At 45.9% G+C, this 18680-nt stretch overlaps 1 protein-coding gene and 1 pseudogene across 2 annotated transcripts in view; one reads left to right on the forward strand and one right to left on the reverse strand.

Moving 5' to 3' along the window:
* LOC311173822 (large ribosomal subunit protein eL27-like) overlaps nucleotides 1–18680 on the reverse strand; it is a 754061-nt pseudogene that overhangs the window by 151092 nt on the left and 584289 nt on the right. The window lies entirely within an intron of this gene.
* DNAH2 (dynein axonemal heavy chain 2) overlaps nucleotides 2296–18680 on the forward strand; it is a gene marked incomplete at both ends in the record, with an annotated part of 101556 nt that continues 85171 nt past the window's right edge. The window contains 8 exons of the mRNA XM_084236238.1: nucleotides 2296–2461; nucleotides 6359–6420; nucleotides 8883–9053; nucleotides 14234–14462; nucleotides 15003–15113; nucleotides 15266–15504; nucleotides 16436–16627; nucleotides 17857–18014. Of these exons, the coding sequence (XP_084092364.1) occupies nucleotides 2296–2461; nucleotides 6359–6420; nucleotides 8883–9053; nucleotides 14234–14462; nucleotides 15003–15113; nucleotides 15266–15504; nucleotides 16436–16627; nucleotides 17857–18014 (1328 nt within the window). The remainder of the gene's footprint in view (nucleotides 2462–6358; nucleotides 6421–8882; nucleotides 9054–14233; nucleotides 14463–15002; nucleotides 15114–15265; nucleotides 15505–16435; nucleotides 16628–17856; nucleotides 18015–18680) is intronic.

The following is an 18680-nucleotide window of genomic DNA, read 5'->3' on the forward strand; positions in this document are numbered from 1 at the left end:
ATCTCCAGCCCTTTCAGCCTGTCCTCAGACCAGGTCCCTCGAGCCCGCCAGCCTTCCAGATTTAGCAGCTTTTCCCTATGCCCCCCGCTCTCCGCCCCGGGTCCAGCGACCGAGACCCGGACCGAGCAGGGCAGGGGAGCAGGGCTTCATTGCGCCTGCGCCGAGCGGGCCGCCTCTGCTCGGGCCGCTCGCCCCCTCCCGGCGCTGGGTTGCCATGGCGACGCGTGCGGGCGCTGGCCCTTAGAGGGCCAAGCCCGGCAACTTCTTAGCTGGAGTGGTCTGTCGGCCTAGGGCGGAGAGGGTCGGCGTCGTGAGGTGTGTGTCGGGGGCAGAAGGGAAGCGGGAAGGAATGCCGAGGAGAAGTGGGAAGCTTCGGGAAGAGGCAGTGATGAGTGGGTGGTAGGCGTGAGAGTTGTGGGAGAGGACAATTGCAAAGGGGAGGGAGAGCAAGGGGCAATCGTGGGGAGGGTGGAGAAGACAGTTGCGGGGCCGGGAGGGCAGTTGGAGCGAAACAGCAATGGGCGGGGGTAGGGGAGAAGAAGGGACAATTGGGTTGAGATGAAGAAGCAGAAATAGTTCTGACAGTCGTGTGAGGAAGCTATTGTGAGGGGAAATGGCCCACTGGTAGCCAGTCTGAGGAGAGGGCTGACCCCCTAGAGTATTTCCTGAGTAATAGGATGAGTCCCCGGCTAATAGAACAGCTCCTCCTGGGACTGAGGTGTGAGGTCAAGAGGTGACCCCCTAGGGAGAGCACACTCAGTCTTGCCAGTGGAATGCTCCTGAGACTACCGTTGAAGGCAGGCAGGCACAGCCTGATGCTTCTCTGGAGACTCTCAGAGGAAGCTGCAATGCTGTAGTTGGTTTTATTGATATGTTGCCCTAATAAAACATTTTTCCTTGGAGCAAAGTACAAATCCTTCAAGTTTGAAACTCATAACCTATGATCAATGCCTGTGGCAGCCTTTGGGGATGAGAGAAAGAAAAGCCACAGGTGACTGCCAGGCTGGAGTTGAAAGAAGTGGGAATGCCCAGTGAATTAGACATTGCCCTTGGGATTCTGAATGCCTGCCAGAGGCGCCCCTGCTTCTAGCCATCCTACCTTTTCGAGAGAGGAACCACTGTGCTCTTCTTCAATCCCCATTTCCTTCTCTCCCAGGCACAATTCCAAATTCAATGTTGGATCACTTGTCTGGGCTTCTTCCAAACTGTTCTTGGGGCATTTGGAGTCAAATGATCTTGGTCTTTTATTGTCAGTTTGCCAGCTGTGCTACGAGACCTTTCCAGGACACACAAAACAGGATTCCTGTCAATCAGGAATTGAAGCTCAAAGAGACACATTGCAAATATTATTTTTCTTTTCTAGAACTTGCAGATTTTAGTGTAGGTAAGAGGAGCATTTTTCTATTTCCCCCCCTTCCAGAGGGTAACTTTGGAGGAAAGGAGGGACATGTGAAAATCACCTTGGCCTGCTTCACTCACTCGAGACAAGTGACAAAGGGTTGAGGAACCTGGACCATCTTCCCTCCCTTGGGCCTTCTCTCACTCACCAATGGTCCTGCGGGGTGGAGTGGTTGAAGGTGTGTGCAACCTTACTCTGCTTGGTAGATCTCTTGGGTTATCTTATGCTCTCATATTTCTGGGCAGAACTCAGGGTTTCTAAAACCTTTTTAGTAGGGTGTCTATTGGGCCACCATCTTTTTTTTTTTTTTTTAAGATTTATTTATTTATTTATTTATTTATTTATTTATTTATTTATTTATTTATTTATTTATTTATACAAGAACCCGGGTACAGGCCAGATGCACGGGAGGGTGAGAGGATTCACCAGAGACAGAACAGGGACCAGAACAGGCAGACTGACAAAATACACTGCTGAGGGGAGCAGTGGGCCCCACAGGAGAGGTCTGCTGTGCCATATGGGACCCTCACTGGCCGGTCGGGATAGAACCAGCGCTGCAGAGGCTGCGGACATCTTCACAGTGCGGCGCTCAACCACCTGCGCCACCAGGGGATTGGGCCACCATCTTTAACTTCCATTTATTCCTAATGCTCAAAGGGGCTGGCTTTGATTTTTAACCAATGCTCTGGAAAAAGTGGGGTATCTCTGGGGGAAAGGAGTGAGCATTGCAAGGTCCCTTTTGGTTGATGAAGCAGGACATAGGTACTGCCAAGATAAGATTGATATCAGGGGTCTCTGTTCATCTGTAAATTCAGAAAGGATCAGGGGGCTAGAGGGGTGTGAATCTGGTTGTGAACTCCCCAACTTCTTATGTGTCTGCAGGTTTTGCCAACACGATGTCCAGCAAAGCTGAAAAGAAGCGGCAAGCAAGTGGTCGGCCAGGTGCCCGCCAAGGAAGCAGCCGCCGGCCAGGCAAGGTTGCTCAAGTTGCTCAGCCTGCTGAGGACATAAAGGCTGAGGAAATTATCCAGCCGGAGCCCCAGCCTCTCCAGGAGGAGCCTGGTGGGTACAGGCTGTGGAGAGGCTTGGAGAGGAATGTTTGTATTTAGGGAGGGTCTTAGGGCTGGTCTTAAGTCGGTTGATTCTGGGTAAGAAGCAGGGGCTTCAGCCAGCTGCTGGGTCCCTTTTTGTGTGTTCTCCTCCTGGCCAGTCATATACTGTTCTTTCTGTCTTAAAATTTCCCCTCAAAGCTCCAAGAGTTTGCCAGCCAATCTTATATCTCACCCTCTTCCTCCTCATTTCAAGTGTTCCTGGTTGCTCCTACCCCACTGAAGAGGGTTTGATAACTTCCCTTTTCCTACTTTCACCCTGGGTGGCAAAACAAATAATGCTGTTCTCCCATTAAGCCTGTCACCATGGAGACTCAGCGTGCTTTGCCACCCTTTGAATCCTAAGCCTGACTGCTGCTTTCTCCCATCTGTCTAAGGCTCTTGTATCTCCACCCTCATTTTGGCAGGGTCTTGCTCGTGGACTAAGGAGTTCAGGTTCAGGGCCATAGGAAAAAAAGCCCGTGGTCTAGATTGAGGGGGAAGAGAGTTTAAAGAGGCAGCCTCTGTGGCTTTGATCTGAGGAATTCCTTCCTTGTGGATGAGCTGGGGCAACAGGGTGGGAAGGTTTTTAGTAGCTGTTGCTGTCACTGAGCTATCCCTTAGAACACCGGCTAGTGTGGATGTGACTGTGAGTCAAGTGTCAACTTCTGTTTTAACACAGCCAGCAGCCTCTCAAGAAGGAGAGCAATGGAATCGTCATTTAATATCAAAGATTGCTAGATAAGCGTGGCAGGGGAAAAGGTCCAGGGTACGTAGGGCCTTGCCCTAGGATCCAGACATACAAAAAATGTGCCCTTTTTTTTCTTCTGAATTTTCCTGAAAGCAGTTTAAAATGCTCCCTGAAGCTGGGTACCAGATGTGAGGGCAGGGAGGACAAAAGGCAGTGAGTTTCAATTTGGAGAATCCTCTGGGGTGGGAAGGGAAGGAGCTGATAAATAAGAGCTGATAAAAAAACTGACTACTGGCCCTAAGCCTTTTTGTTGTTTGATGTGGAGCTTTCCAGCTGACACGTAACCAGAGTAGAGGTTCAGGGAAGATTTGGTCCTGGAGAAGTTTGAAAGAATCCTGAAATAAACATGCATCTTTGTAACCTTTGGAGTTGGGGAGGGATTTAAAAAAAAAATTTATTTATATATTCATATAAGAACTGGGGTGTAGACCAGAGGTGGGGGGGGGGCGGGCTGTGAGGATTCACCAGAGAGAGCAGGGAGCAGAACAGGCAGATCTACTGAAATACACTGCTGAGGGGAGCAGTGGGTGAGACAGGAGAGGTCTGCTGCGCCATGTGGGTCAGCTCCCTGGCCGGCCGGCCGGGGATAGAACTCATGCTGCAGAGGCTGCAGATTGCTTCATAGTGAGGTGCTTAACCCCTTGCGCCACCAGGGAGGCCCTATTTTTTTTTTTTTTTTTTAATAGAGGCATGCTTTATTTATTTGTTTTTGCTGGTTTGTTTGTTTTGTTTTGTTTATACATGCACTGGGTACAGTCAGAAGCGCGGGAGGGTGAGAGAATTCACCAGAGCCAGAGCGGGGAGCAGAACAGGCAGAAGGACCGAAGTACACTGCTGAGGGGAGCAGCGGGCGGCAGGAGAGGTCTGCGCGCCATGTGGGACCCTCCTCTGGTGGCCGAGGAGCAGCCGGGGATCGAACCGGCGCCGCAGAGGCCGCGGGCAGCTTCGCAACCCAGCGCTCAACCGCTGCGCCACTGGGGAGGCCCAAGGCCCTATTTTTAAAAAAGATTTAGTTATTATGCATACAAGAACTGGGGTACAGCCAGAGGTACGGGGGGGGGGGTGAGAGGATCCACCAGAGATAGAGTTGGGAACAGAACAGGCAGATCTGCTGAAATTCACTGCTGAGGGGAGCAGTGGGCATGACAGGAGAGCTCTGCTGCGCCATGTGGGTAGCTCCCTGGCTGGCCTGGGGATTGAATTCGTGCTGCAGAGGCTGCAGATACCTTCATAGTGCTGTGTCTTAACTCCTTGTGCCAACTGGGAGGCCCAGTCTGTGGTATTTTGTTATAGCAGCCCGAACAGGCTAAGGAAGGGCCTGACAAACACTTTTTGGTAAAGGATGGTCTTTTGGAGGGCAAACAATCTTTTGGGGTCTAATTGACATCCTTGGCTTCCTTAAGTGTTCCTCAATTCCCACAAAGGAAAGCAGCAGTACAGATTCACCATTCCCTAGCTGTAATTTTAAAAAGCTCTAAGAACTAAAAGCTTTTTTCCCCCAATTTTGGCATCCAAACTTATTTGGTGGTAAAACCTAATCTAAACTGACATGAAGGTATTTATAGTCTATTTAAGCCACTTAGTATAAATATTCATATGTTTTCTTGCAGAAATAAGAATATTAAAAGTTTGTGGAATGCTGTTCTAGAACTCTCTGGGGAAGAGGAGGGGTATTATATACCATACTATACTATATTTCTGAATTATATACTTGACCCCAAGGATTTCGAATAAGGAATTGTAGATCCACATTTCAGGCAAAACAGAAGAAATCTAGAGATTGCCATAAAGAATACCCAGGCGGGCCTCCCTGGGGGCGCAAGGGGTTAAGATGCAACCTATGAGGCTGTCCATAGCCGCTGCAGCACAAGTTCAATCCCTGGCGAGGGAGGTGACCCACATGGCACAACAGACCTCTCCTGTCTCTCCCGCTGCTCCCCTAAACAGTGTATTTCAGTTCATCTGCCTGTTCTGTTCCCCACTCTGTCTCTGGTGGATCCTCTCACCCGCCGTACCTCTGGCCTGTACCCCAGTTCTTGTATGCATAAATAAATAAATGTTAAAAAAAAGAATACCCAGACACCCACCCATGTAAGAATAAATGGTGGGGTGCTTAACCCCTGGTGGAGCAAGGGGTTAAGCATCACACTATGAAGCAATCCACAGCCTCTGCAGCACGAGTTCGATCCCCCACCGGCCAGGGAGAAACCCACACGGTGAGGCAGACCTCTCCTGTCTCACCCACTGCTCCCCTCAGCAGTGTATTTCAGGCAGTCTGCCTGTTCTGCTCCCCTCTCTAACTCTGGCGGATCCTCTCATCCCCACATCTCTGGCCTGTACCCCAGCTCTTGAATGTATAAATAAATAAATCTTTTTTAAAAAAAGAATAAATGGCAGGAGCAACAAGAGAACTCCTCTGATTGCATCCCTCCATCCCAGCCCTTCTCTCCTCCAGAGAGCACCACTATCCTGACTTGGTGTTTATCATTCTCAAGCTTGTTTTTTGATGCTCACTGCATGTATCCAGGAAGGTCATATTCCAGTTGTGCAGTGCATGGATTAGACATTATTTTGGTTTTTAAAAAAGATTTATTTTATTTATTTATGCATACAAGAGCTGGGGTGTAGGGCAGAGGTGCGGGGAGGGGGGGGTGAGAGGACTCACCAGAGACAGTGGGGAGCAGAACAGGTGGATTGACTGAAATACACTGCTGAGGGGAGCAGCAGGCGAGACAGGAGAGGTCTGCTGTGCCATGTGGGTTGCTCCCTGGCTTGCTGGGCATTGAACTCATGTTGCAGTGGCTGCGGACAGCCCCACAGTGTTGTGCTCAACCCCTTGAGCCACCAGGGAGGCCCCCTTCATTCCTTTTTATGGCTGAATAATATTCTACCACTATTTGTTTATCCATTCATCCATTGATAGACACATGAGCTCTTTTCACCCTTTGGCTGTTGTGAATAGTTATGTAATGAACATTGGGGTACAAATATCTGTTCAAGTCCCTGCTTCCAATTCTCTTGGGCCTATACTTAGAAGTAGACTGACCACTGGATCATATCGTGACTCTATGTTGAATTTTCTAAAGAATGCTTTAATTTTGGAATTTTTATTCTGCCCAGAGCCAGTATTAGAGGAACATGAAGAACAGGAAGAAGAACTATTTGAGTCCAACATAGATGTGGTAAGTTTGGGTCTTGAGACAACTATTCTTCCCCTGGTGAACCACAGGGTTAATTTTAGGATAATGTATGAGGAATTCTCTTCAATCTGTCACTTCCTTCTACTTACTCTCTACTGGTAGCCTACTTACCACAAATCTAATTGTGTGAGTAAAGGACAAAGCCATCTGAGCCCCACCCTTGCAGGGGCAGAGGGCTCTTAATGAGGAACAGGTCTCTGCTGTACCTTTCTGTCTTCCCATAGTGGGTCAGATAGTGGCAAGTTTCAGTCATCTATGTGACCATCTGAACAAGTTGAACAAGATGGGCAGGTAGCATCCTAATTGGACACTCATTTCTGAGACATTCTCTTCTTCCTTTCATATTTTTCCACTGGTTGAGGAATTTGTAGTAACAGCTTCAAGCACTTTTAGAAATGGGCACTAAATGACTCCCGAGACCTTTATTTCTAATGTCTGTAGCTATACCCATAGTTACCTTGGTTAGAAGAATAAACGAAGTGCTGACCCTGAGAAGTTTTAAAAAGGGAGAGAAGGTAGCTCTCTTGCCCACCAGTGTCTATGCAGGCCCTTTCTTTTTCTTTCTCCTTTTCCTAAAAAACCCATCCTTTTAAAATGTAAAACAGGGGCCTCCCTGGTGACGCAAGGGGTTAAGACGCAGCACTATGGTTAAGACACAAAACTGGGCTTCCCCGGTGGCGCTGCGGTTGAGCACTGGGTTGCGAAGCTGCCCGCAGCCTCTGCGGCGGCGGTTCAATCCCCGGCTGCTCCCCGGGCCACAGAAGGAGGGTCCCACATGGCGCGCAGACCTCTCCTGCCGCCCGCTGCTCCCCTCAGCAGTGTACTTCGGTCTTCTGCCTGTTCTGCTCCCCGCTCTGGCTCTGGTGAATTGTCTCACCCTCCCGTGCTTCTGACTGTACCCAGTGCTTGTATAAATAAATAAATAAATCTTTTTAAAAAAAAAAAGGACACAAAACTATGGTTAAGATGCAGCACTATGAAGCTATCCACAGCCACTGCAGCATGAGTTAGATCCCCGGCCAGGGAGGGTGACCCACATGGCACAGCAGACCTCTTCTGTCTTGCCGGCTGCTCCCCTCAGCAGTGTATTTCAGTAGATCTGCCTGTTCTGCTCCCTACTCTGTCTCTGAATCCTCTCACCCCCACACACCTCTGGCCTGTACCCCAGTTCTTCTACACAAAAATAAATAAAATCTTTTAAAAAAAGATGTAAATAAAAAAAATGTAATAAATAAATAAATGTAAATAAATTTAAAAAAGATGTAAATAAATAAAAAATGTAAAACAATAAAAAATAAATAAAAAGGGATAGAAAAACAGTAACTGCTCCCTATAGAAAAAAATGGAAGGGACAGAAAAGTAGGACAAAGAGATGGAGAAGAAAAGCCGTTGCATTGCTACCTCAACACACCTGTCGGTAATACGTCTTCCTATGTGAGTAGGTTTATATATTTTTTTAAAGATTTATTTATTTATTTATTATTTTGTTTATACAAGCACTGGGTACAGTCAGAAACACGGGAGGGTGAGAGAATTCACCAGAGCCAGAGCGGGGAGCAGAGCAGGCAGAAGGACCGAAGTACACTGCTGAGGGGAGCAGCGGGCGGCAGGAGAGGTCTGCGCGCCATGTGGGACCCTCCTCCAGTGGCCGGGGAGCAGCTGGGGATCGAACCAGCGCTGCAGAGGCTGCGGGCAGCCTCGCAACCCAGCGCTCAACCACTGAGCCACCGGGGAGGCCCTATTAAATGTTCTTGATCTAGAAACTTTAAGTAAAAGAGGTTGCTCTCATCTTCTAGGAATACTGGGAGACCGACAGGGTGGTGTCAAGTTCACTGAGCTATGTCTTTGGATCTTCTGGTTTCCTTAATTTACTCAGTACAGTTCTATAGACTGATTTCTTCCCAGCCACCGGTTATAATTTATTTCTAATGGTTTTGTTCCTTGGTGTTTTCCAGTCCTTTCTATTTTTCTGTCTTCTTTCCTTACTGCTCTGCCTGTTTACCTATGACCAGTATCTCAGATTTATGTTGGCATTCTGAGGAGGCTGCACCATGAAGCCATTGCTCTTGCACCTTTATCCTTTTCCTGACTTGTCCTTTGCCTGCTCCTAATTGCTGATTTAGGCTATTAGCCTCCATGTTCCCTTAATTTGGTTTTACTTTTGGGGTTGAAGGTTGCTTGATAATGCATTTTTTCACAGGTGTAAATGAACATTTTGGGAAGATAATATCCCATTGTTTTCTCCTACAGTACTTTTTTTTTTTTTCATTCTTAGAGGCAAGAGAAAATGCAAAATCTATCATTCAGTTTATCCTGAATTTTCTTTCCACCACTCTGGACCTGTCCAACTTCTCTCATCTCCCATATCCTCTCATGTGCTTGTGGATGGGAAAATGACTCATCCCAACAGCTGTAACTAATTTGGCTCTGTCCTCCTTCTGTAGAAGCCCCTATTCCTGTCCCGAGCTGTGCTCACAGGACTGGCAGATGCAACATGGACCGAGGAGCATGATGCCATACTGGAAAATTTTATCCAGGATCCTTCACAGCCCATCCTCACCATCTGTGTAGATCCCTGCTTGGGACTGAAGCTAGAGCTGGGCATGCCTGTGCAGGTGGGTGCCCCACTTCCCCAGACTCCAGGGTGGTCTCCAGGGGACTGAAGGCTCCCCATGGCTTCATTATTCTCCAGTCTCCTTATCTCTTGTTTGTGGCCAAGGCCTATTGAGCCCTGTGGTGTGTCTGCGGCAGAGCTACAGAGAAGAATGAGGAAGGATTTTGGTGATCTCATGGTCTGATGGGTAAAAGAGACAAATTAAAAAATCTTCATAATATATTGTGAGGCATCAGCCCAGCTTTATAGGAACTTTATGGGAACAACTAATGTACTCATGTGGGCAAGGCTTAGTGGTCAGGTGATATTTGAGTTGCGGACCAAGGGTAAGTAGGATTTTATCAAGGTCGGATTATAGATGTTCAGGTAAAGAACACTTTATGTTCAGTGAAAAGAGGAATAGTGGGAAATTATACTGGAAAGGTGGACTGGGATTAGCTCTTGAAGGGCCTTGCATGTTATGTTAATCAATTTGGCCTCAGAGGGATCTATCGAAGGTTCTCATGCTTTAGATAGATAACTGTTTCAACAATGTGGAGGCGACATCAGTGAAGGGTAACTCACCTGTAGGGAGGCTGCTAAAAGACAAAGGTAAGAAAAATATTAGTGGTAGAATCTGGGCAGTGGGTATATATGTCATTATTGTAAATGTCTTAATTTTTCTGAAATGTTTTGAAATAAAATATTGGGGAAAAGAAGGCTACTGCTCTGCTTTTATTGGCAGCACATGTGCACAAATCAAAATGATAAAGGTGAGCATAGCAACAATGCTCAATGCTTGAATGTGTGACAATGACAGCATTTCATATTAACCAAAGGCAGAACAGGTTATGGATTTTTCTCAATAATCAGGTACAAAATGTCATGCAAAAAAATATTTAATTTACAAGAGGAACAAACATTTGGAAAAAGTATGTTGGATTGATAGGAAAGAAAGCTACTTTGTGGAGGGCCACAAAAGATTTGAAATAATGTTGAGCCATAACCTATTTCTGGGTAGCAATCTTAATATTACAAACGTGATTCCATTTAAAAAAAAAGGTACTAGTTTAATGTAACCCCAATCAAAGTACCACAATCCCTAGATCCCTTGTGTGAAGGATTTTATTTATTTATTTATTTATTTGTTTGTTTGTTTATTTATTTGTGTGTGAAGGATTTTAAACGGTTGTGGAGAAAAAGTAAAGGAAACCATCAGCACAGTGAAAAGGCAATCTATAGAATGCAAGAAAATATTTGCAAATAGTATGTGTGATAAGAGATTAATATTCAAAATGTGTAAAGAACTCATACAATTCAATAGCAAAAAAAGGAACAGGACCTTTCTGGTGACACAAAGTGTTAAGTCTCAGCACTGTGAAGCTACCAGCCACTGCAGCATCCCTGGCCAGGGAATTCCATCCCTGGCCAGGGAGCTGATACAGATGACACAGCAGACCTCTCCTGTCTTGCCCCTGCTCCCCTGCACAGTGTGTTTCTGTCAGTCTGCCTGTTCTGCTCCCCAGTCTGTCTCTGTTGAATTCCTTTCACCCCCCGCACCTCTGGCCTACACCCCAGCACTTGTGTGCATAAATAAATAAACCTTTAAAAAAAAAAAAAGAAACAAAAACCCCAAACAATCCAATTGAAAAATGGGCAGAAGAATTGAATAGGCATTTTTCTAAGGAAAAACGGCCAACAGATACCTGAAAAGGTGTCCAACATCACTCATCCTCAGGGAAATGAAAATCAGAACCACAATGAGATCTCACCTCACACCTGTTAGACTATCTACCATAAAAAAGACTAGAGATAAATTTGATGAGAATGTGAAGAAAAGGGAACTCTTGTGCACTGGGGGTAAGAATATAAATTGGTGCAACCAATATGGAAAACATTATGGAGATTCCTCAAAAAGTTAAAAATAGAACCTCCATATGATCCAGCAATTTCACCTCTGAATATACAGCTGAAAACACTAATGCAAGAAGACATCTGCATCCCAATGTTCATTGCAACATTACTTACAATAGCCAAGACATCCTAATGTTCATTGCAACATTACTTACAATAGCCAAGACATGGAAGCAAACTAAGTACTCCTCAGTGGATAAATGGATAAAGAAATTGTGATTAATATATATACACGTATAGTGGAATATTATTCAGCCACAAGAAAGAAGGAAATCCTATGACCTATGGATGGACTTTGAGGAAATTATGCTAAGTGAAATAAGTCAAACAGAGAAAGACAAACACTGTAGGATCTCACTGATATGTGGAATCTAAAATAAAAGAACTCATAAAAACAGAGACCAGATTGGTGTTTCCCAGAGGAAGGGAGTAGAGAGTGAAAGAAATGGGTGAAGGTGGTCAAAGGGTTCAACTACTGCTTATAAGTTCTGGGCATTTAATGTACAGCATGATGACTGTAGTTAACAATATTGTATATTTGAAAGTTGCCAACAGTAGATCTTAAAAATTCTCATGAGAGAAAGATAGAGAGTGAGCACACAAATATGGAGAAATGTTAACTATAATGAATCTAGATGAAGAGTGTGTTATTTAGTTGCCCTTTTCTTGCAACTCTTCTACGGGTTATGTGTGTGTTTTTTTTTTAAGGATTTATTTATTTATACAAGAACGGAGGTCCAGGCCAGATGTGTGGGAGGGTAAGAGGATTCACCAGAGACAGAACGGGGAACAGAACAGGCAGACAGACCGAAAGCACTGCTGAGGGGAGCAGAGGAGGAGACAGGAGAGGTCTGCTGCGCCACGTGGGTTATCTCCGTGGCCGGCCGGGATCAAACCCGCACTGCAGAGGCTGCGGACAGCTCCACAGCGCTGTGCTTAACCGCCTGCGCCACCACGGAGGCCCCGGGTTGTGTTTTTTCAAGATGAAAGTTTTGAGAAAAATTATTTAGATTCATAAAAATTATTTAGACGAGAAACCAAATTTCTACTAAGGGGAAACATGGGGTTGGCTCAGACTTCTCTGAACACCCCGAAGAACATCCTGCAGGGTGTCTGGGAAAGTTTTGTGACCAGGATATCACTTCTGACTTAGATGGTCAGTATAGAAGCAACAAATAGGCAGTCATTCTCGATCTTGAAAGAACGCTATTTGAAAAAACAAAAATGGCATCTTCAGTGGGAACCCAGCCTATTAAGAAATGACCACATAAATAACTCAAATAAAAAGCCAGGTAGAGGGCCTCCCCGGTGGCGCAGCGGTTGAGTGCTGGGTTGAGAAGCTGCCCGCGGCCTCTGCGGCGCCGGTTCGATCCCCAGCCACCGGAGGAGGGTCCCACATGGCGCGCAGACCTCTCCTGCCGCCCGCTGCTCCCCTCAGCAGTGTACCTCGGTCCTTCTGCCTGCTCTGCTCCCCGCTCTGGCTCTGGTGAATTCTCTCACCCTCCCTCGCTTCTGACTGTACCCAGTGCATGTATAAACAAACAAACAAACAAACAAATAAATAAATAAAAAATAAAAACATGCCTCTATTAAAAAAAAAAAATTAAAAAAAAAAAAAAAGCCAGGTAGAGAATCTATGAAACCTCAATTCATTTAAATAAAAAACCAATACTAAATAACCACTGAAATTATGGTTATGTTATAGAATGTGCATGTTATCAACCTGGACAATGTATAAATAATACTTTAACAAAAATTGGGAATTGGTAGGAAAAAGATCAGGAATATGAGGATGACAGTGTATTTATCTGTCAAAGTTAGTCTCTCAAAGTGAGTCAACTGAACTTACAATAGACAGACAGTGGGAAAACTAACCTTTTAATATAAGAATCTTGCTTACAGGCCTCCCTGGTGACACAAGGGTTTAAGCACCGCACTATGAAGGAATCCGCAGCCTCTGCAGCACGACTTAGTTCCCTGGCCAGCCAGGGAGAAACCCACATGGCGAGACAGACCTCTCCTGTCTCGCCCACTGCTCCCCTCTGGAGTGTATTTCAGTCAATTTGACTGTTCTGTTCCCCCCTATGTCTCTGGTGAATCCGCTCACCCCCCCCCCCCGCATTTCTTGTATGCATAAATAAATAAATCTTAAAAAAAAAAGAATTTTGCTTATAAAAGCGATATTTTAGGAAAAAATCTTCTTAAAGGTGAAGACACTTATTTGAAGTTCAATTCCTTTATTATGTTCACTTCAATGTCTTTATTAAAGACAAGAAAAATGAAATTTAATACTTTTAATTAAAAATAGTATGAAAAATTTAATTAACATAATTTAATTTTTGTACATATATAGGTATTAAAGGATGTCTGGAATAATATTTTCTCTAAGGTTAATGACTTTAATATCTGGGTGGTGGAATTTTAGATGATATTTTAACTTTTATCTTTGTAATTTTCTACATTGTTTCAGTTACTTACAATGAATTTCTATCATTTTAAGAAAAATAATCATTGTCAAACTTTAAAAAAATTGACACAAAATACCAAGATTTAATTCTGGGTAGTGGGAAGATGGATGATTATTAATTTCATCTTTGTGCTTTCTTTTTTCAAAATTAAACATATTTTAAAGAGTTATTACAAAAGCACTCAGTAAAAAAAAAAAAACAACAACAAGTGAATCTGATCTTAGGGTGGGAATAACCTTTCTAAGCATATATAGAAGTCAGAAAGTTTAAATTTAAAAAGTTTTAACTACACTATAGTTATACATATTTGCATGTAAATACAAAACAAGGACAATTCATTATAAACAAAATTGAAGGATAAGTGAGTAATTGGGGGAAAAGTATACACAATCAAAATGAAAATCCCTAGAAATCATCTATTCCTTCCAGTACTTTCTGCTTTTCATACAGCTGAAAGTGCTTCATCCACCTTATCTTTTTCATTCCATCCATCCATCCATCCATCCATCCACCCAAAATTTATTGAGCTTGTCTGGCCGAGTCATTGTGCTAAGCTCTGAAGCAAGTTAGATATATACATAGTTTCTACTCTAAAGGAATGTTTTCTGCTTTTCCTCCCCATATGTCTGAATATGGTATCAATTATGTTCCTGAAAACTATAGGAAGCAGCTCTTGACACTTCCATTTGGAGAAGCATCAGGTTGCATGTAGGGAATTGATAAAGAGCTCAGCCAGGATCTCATGATTGGAGCCTCTGATTCCTTTGGGCATCTTGGCTGGGCCTGGAGACTGAATGCTGATCTGCTGTCTTTCACGCAGACCCAGAACCAAATTGTCTACTTTATTCGCCAAGCGCCAGTTCCCATCACTGCAGAGAACATTGAGACAACCTTGCAGTTTGGAACTGTGCGGGGGTCCTACATCCCAGCCCTGCTTCGGCTGCTCAACGGTGTCTTTGTCCCTCAGATCTTTTCAAACACAACATGGCCTGAGAGCATTCGAAATCACTTTGCTTCTCATCTGCACAGGTTCTTGGCCTGCCTGACAGGTGAGTGAAAGTCTTGATTCTGCCTAGCACACTTCCTGCAGTTGAATCAGTAAAGCAGGAGGAGATTCATCTTGACAGGTACTTACATTGCTTGGCACAGAGTAGATACTCAGTTTGTGCTTGTTGAATGAAGGAAACAGGGTGTAGAATTGGCCTTCTAATCCAGATACAGTTTTCTGTTGTAGAAGTATTTGGCCAGACCTGCTCAAATTTAGATTCCAGGAGCAGTCTTGGGGTAAGAGAAAATGTAGGTTGTGTGGGAGCACAAGGGTGAGTGCCTGCATCATAGTGGGGGTGTTGAGGGCATTGTACAGATCGTTGACCTTATTTTTGGCAATTGCATGTCATACCTCAGTGAGGATTCCCTCTGGCCTGTCTTTTCTCCTCTTGATAACAAAAAAGTAAGAGTCATAGTTCCTCCTGCCTGCTCTCCTGAAATGCATATAATTCCTGGACCTTAGATCATCTACCGTGATTGGGACTGGGGTGGTGAAAACTCATCTTTCTTTGTGAACTTCCACGGCCCTTTTATTTCCCTAGACACGCGGTACAAACTGGAGGGGCACACTGTTCTCTACATCCCCACAGAGGCTTTGAACATGAAACCTGAGGTGGTGGTTAAGGACAAAGAGCTGGTGCAGCGGCTAGAGAGTGAGTGACTGGCATGGCCGATGTGTTGGGGATCCCAGAGGAGAAAGGGGTACATCCCAATACTGAGAAAGGAGTTAAATGTAGGAGGGGGGTAGGGCACAATCGGGGATCCATGTAAAGAAGTGAAAGAGGTCTCATATTCTCCCCCACAGCTGCTATGATCCACTGGACCCGGCAGATAAAGGAGGTGCTCAGTGCCCAGGAGACTGTGGAGACAGGAGAAAATTCAGGTCCTTTGGAGGAGATTGAGTTCTGGCGCAACCGGTGCATGGACCTGTCTGGCATCAGTAAACAGCTGGTGAAGGAGGGAGTGAAACACATTGAGTCCATCCTGCACATTGCCAAGTCTTCCTACTTGTCCCCCTTCATGAAACTGGCCCAACAGATCCAGGTCTGTGAGTGGGTTGACGAATGGAGGTTTAGCAAAATGAGCCAGTGGTTGAGACAACATGGGATGCTAAGAAGAGGGAACCAGGGTAAACACTGACAACATAGCTAGATCCACCCAGTGTTTGGACATGAGCTTGCAGGAGAATGTAGAAGCAGTGGAACACAGCGCTTCCTGAAGAGCTTAAAATTCAGTGATAGAGGCATCTAGCTCATCAACAAAATACACTGAGTACCCTCTGTAAGCCCAACCCCTATAATTCAGTGCAGAGAGTAAGACACAAAATAGGATTAGTAGCTGACATGGGATGAAATACAAACCCATGAGGTTCAGTTAAGAGAGTTTGCAGATAAACACTTAAAATTAATTTGATATAGTATGCCAAGCTAGTTATGTTAGTGTTGGGGACACAGAAGATCAGAGCCGGCTGTAGAAGTCAGAGAAAGAAGACTTCTTTCCTAGGTATTGAAGAATGAGCCACAGCGAGATGGTGACAACTGAAACACAGCTGAGAAAAGGGCAGTTATGGGCCTGGGTGAACACTATGGGCACAAATAGGAGTGGAGTCTGGTCTCTTGACCAATAGCTATTGAATATCTACGTTGTGCAGGGTTCTGGAGTGAGTAGAGGAACAGGCACAAAACCTGAGCATGGGGAACTCCCAACATGGTGGTGGTGGTGGTGGTGGGGATGTGGGACTCACACCTGAGAGGACATAAAAACACTTCTGCAGAAACAAGTAAATGAACATCAGGAGATATGCACGGATACTGGGCTTGAGGGGTCGCAGAGGCCTGAGACAATGGTGCGGTTAGGGCTAGTTGGGAGAGCTTCCCAGTAGAGGCCAGTCAGGACAGGGCTCAAGATGCATAAAAAGGAAGTAATCACTTCCTTCCAGTGGGTAAGTCTACTCCGGGTTTCTCTTTCCCGCCAGGATGGCTCTCAACAAGCGCAGTCAAACCTGACCTTTTTGTCAATCCTGAAGGAACCTTACCAGGAACTGATGTACATGCGGCCCAAGGACATCTCTAGTAAGCTCCCTAAATTGATCAGCCTCATCCGCATCATCTGGGTCAACTCTCCCCACTACAACACTCGGGAGAGACTGACGGCCCTCTTCCGAAAGGTATGTGTCTTCGGCGGGTGGGACAGAGAGTTTTCTTTTTCTTTTTCTTTTTTTTAAGAATTATTTATTTATTTATACAAGCACTGGGCACAGTCAGAAGCGCGGGAGGGTGAAAGAATTCACCAGAGCCAGAGCGGGGAGCAGAATAGGCAGACTGAGGAAACACACTGCTGAGGGGAGCAGCGGGCTTGGCAGGAGAGGTCTGTCGCGCCATGTGGGACCCTCTCTGGGGGCCAGGGATCCAGCCGGCGGTGCAGAGGCTGTGGACAGCCTCACAGCCCAGCACTCAACCGCTGCGCCACCAGGGGAGGTCCCAGGACAGAGAGTTTTCAAGGTGGCCACATTGCTAGCTCTTAGATTTTCTGGAATTTACTTAGATCTGCGGTGGAAAAGTAGTGAGGGCCGCTGCCCTTCATGTCCCCACCAGGCCTCTCCCCTGTCAGTCTTTGTGGTGCTCAGAGTTGGGAACTTGGTTGGACATTTTTGATTCTAGATAGAAGTAGCTTGGATGGAAGAGCTACTTTGGGAAGGAGTTGATGAAGTGGGGGGGAGAGAGGGAGGACAGGACAGATTCCCAGGCGGGGCTGTACAGGAAGGGAAGACACTTTTTCTCATTTCCAAAGATGGAAATTGCAGAGGACGAGAGGGAGAGGGAAGAAGGAATACAGACTTTTTTTTTTTTTTAAGATTTATTTATTTATTTATACAAGCACTGGGTACAGTCAGAAGCGCAGGGAGGGTAAGAGAATTCACCAGAGCCAGAGTGGGGAACAGAACAGACAGCTGAGGAGAGCAGCGGGCAGCAGGAGAGGTCTGCGCGCCATGTGGGACCCTCGCCCGGTGGCCGGAGGTCATCCGGTGCTGCAGAGGCTGCGGGCAGCTTTGCAAACCAGCACTCAACCGCTGCACCACCGGGGAGGCCCCGGGAATACCGACTTTTGAGGAGCAGGACCTGGCATACTTTATCCATGGTGGCTGAGTCGGAGTGGGGAAAGGGCGCCCAGCTGAGACCTCCTGGCAAGTGCAGCTGCAGGGTTGGAGTTGAGGCGGAAACAAGGGGGCTGGCTTGCTTTGATGGGGGTAGGTGGGGGCGAAGTGGTGGTGGTGGAATATATCAGGAACCAAATCAAGAAGTAGGGGGCTGAGACCCTAGGAAGGTCAGGGAGAGTTAGAGAAGAGGTTGGTTGCAACTAAGGCTGTGATTGAGGCTGTTGGGTCCCCTTCTGCAGATGAGCAATGAGATCATCCGCTTGTGCTGCCATGCCATCTCCCTGGACCGGATCTTTGAGGGATATGTCATTTCCAGCAAGGAGGACCTACAAGGCTGCATTTCGTGTTGCCACGCGTGGAAAGATCACTACCTACGGGCTGTGCAGATGCATACCCAGTGCGCTGCATCTCCTTAACATCCTGTATAATCCCCTCCAGCCTAGAAAGGGTGGATTCTGACTCCTTTTACTAGAACTTTTTTTTTTTTTCCTATGCCTCAGAGTTTCTACATGGGTCTAAATTTTCTCTCTGGATACAGATATTCTAGTTGCTGGCCCAAGTTCTCCTTACTCTAACAATCTCTTCTCCCTGATCCCAGGAGTCCTTCCTGGTTTTGTCTTCCTTTTTCTCTCCTGAAGTCTAAAATTCCATTCTGTATGAACCTCTCAGAACTTCTTTTTTTTTTTTTTTTTAAAGATTTATTTATTTATTTATCTATCTATCTATCTATTTATTTATTTATTTATGTATACGAGCACTGGGTACAGTCAGAAGCACGGGAGGGTGAGAGAATTCACCAGAGCCAGAGCGGGGAGCAGAGCAGGCAGAAGGACCGAAGCACACTGCTGAGGGGAGCAGCGGGCGGCAGGAGAGGTCTGCGCGCCATGTGGGACCCTCCTCCGGTGGCCGGGGAGCAGCCAGGGATCGAACCGGCCCTGCAGGGGCTGCGGGCAGCTTCGCAACCCAGCGCTCAACCGCTGCGCCACCGGGAGGCCCTCAGAACTTCTTATCTTGCGTTTCTTCTCTCAGGGATCAGGAAAAGTGCTTCTTAGGGGTCTCATTT

This window comes from Talpa europaea (genome assembly GCF_964194135.1).
Source record: "Talpa europaea genome assembly, chromosome: 7".
NCBI classification, from domain to species: domain Eukaryota; kingdom Metazoa; phylum Chordata; class Mammalia; order Eulipotyphla; family Talpidae; genus Talpa; species Talpa europaea.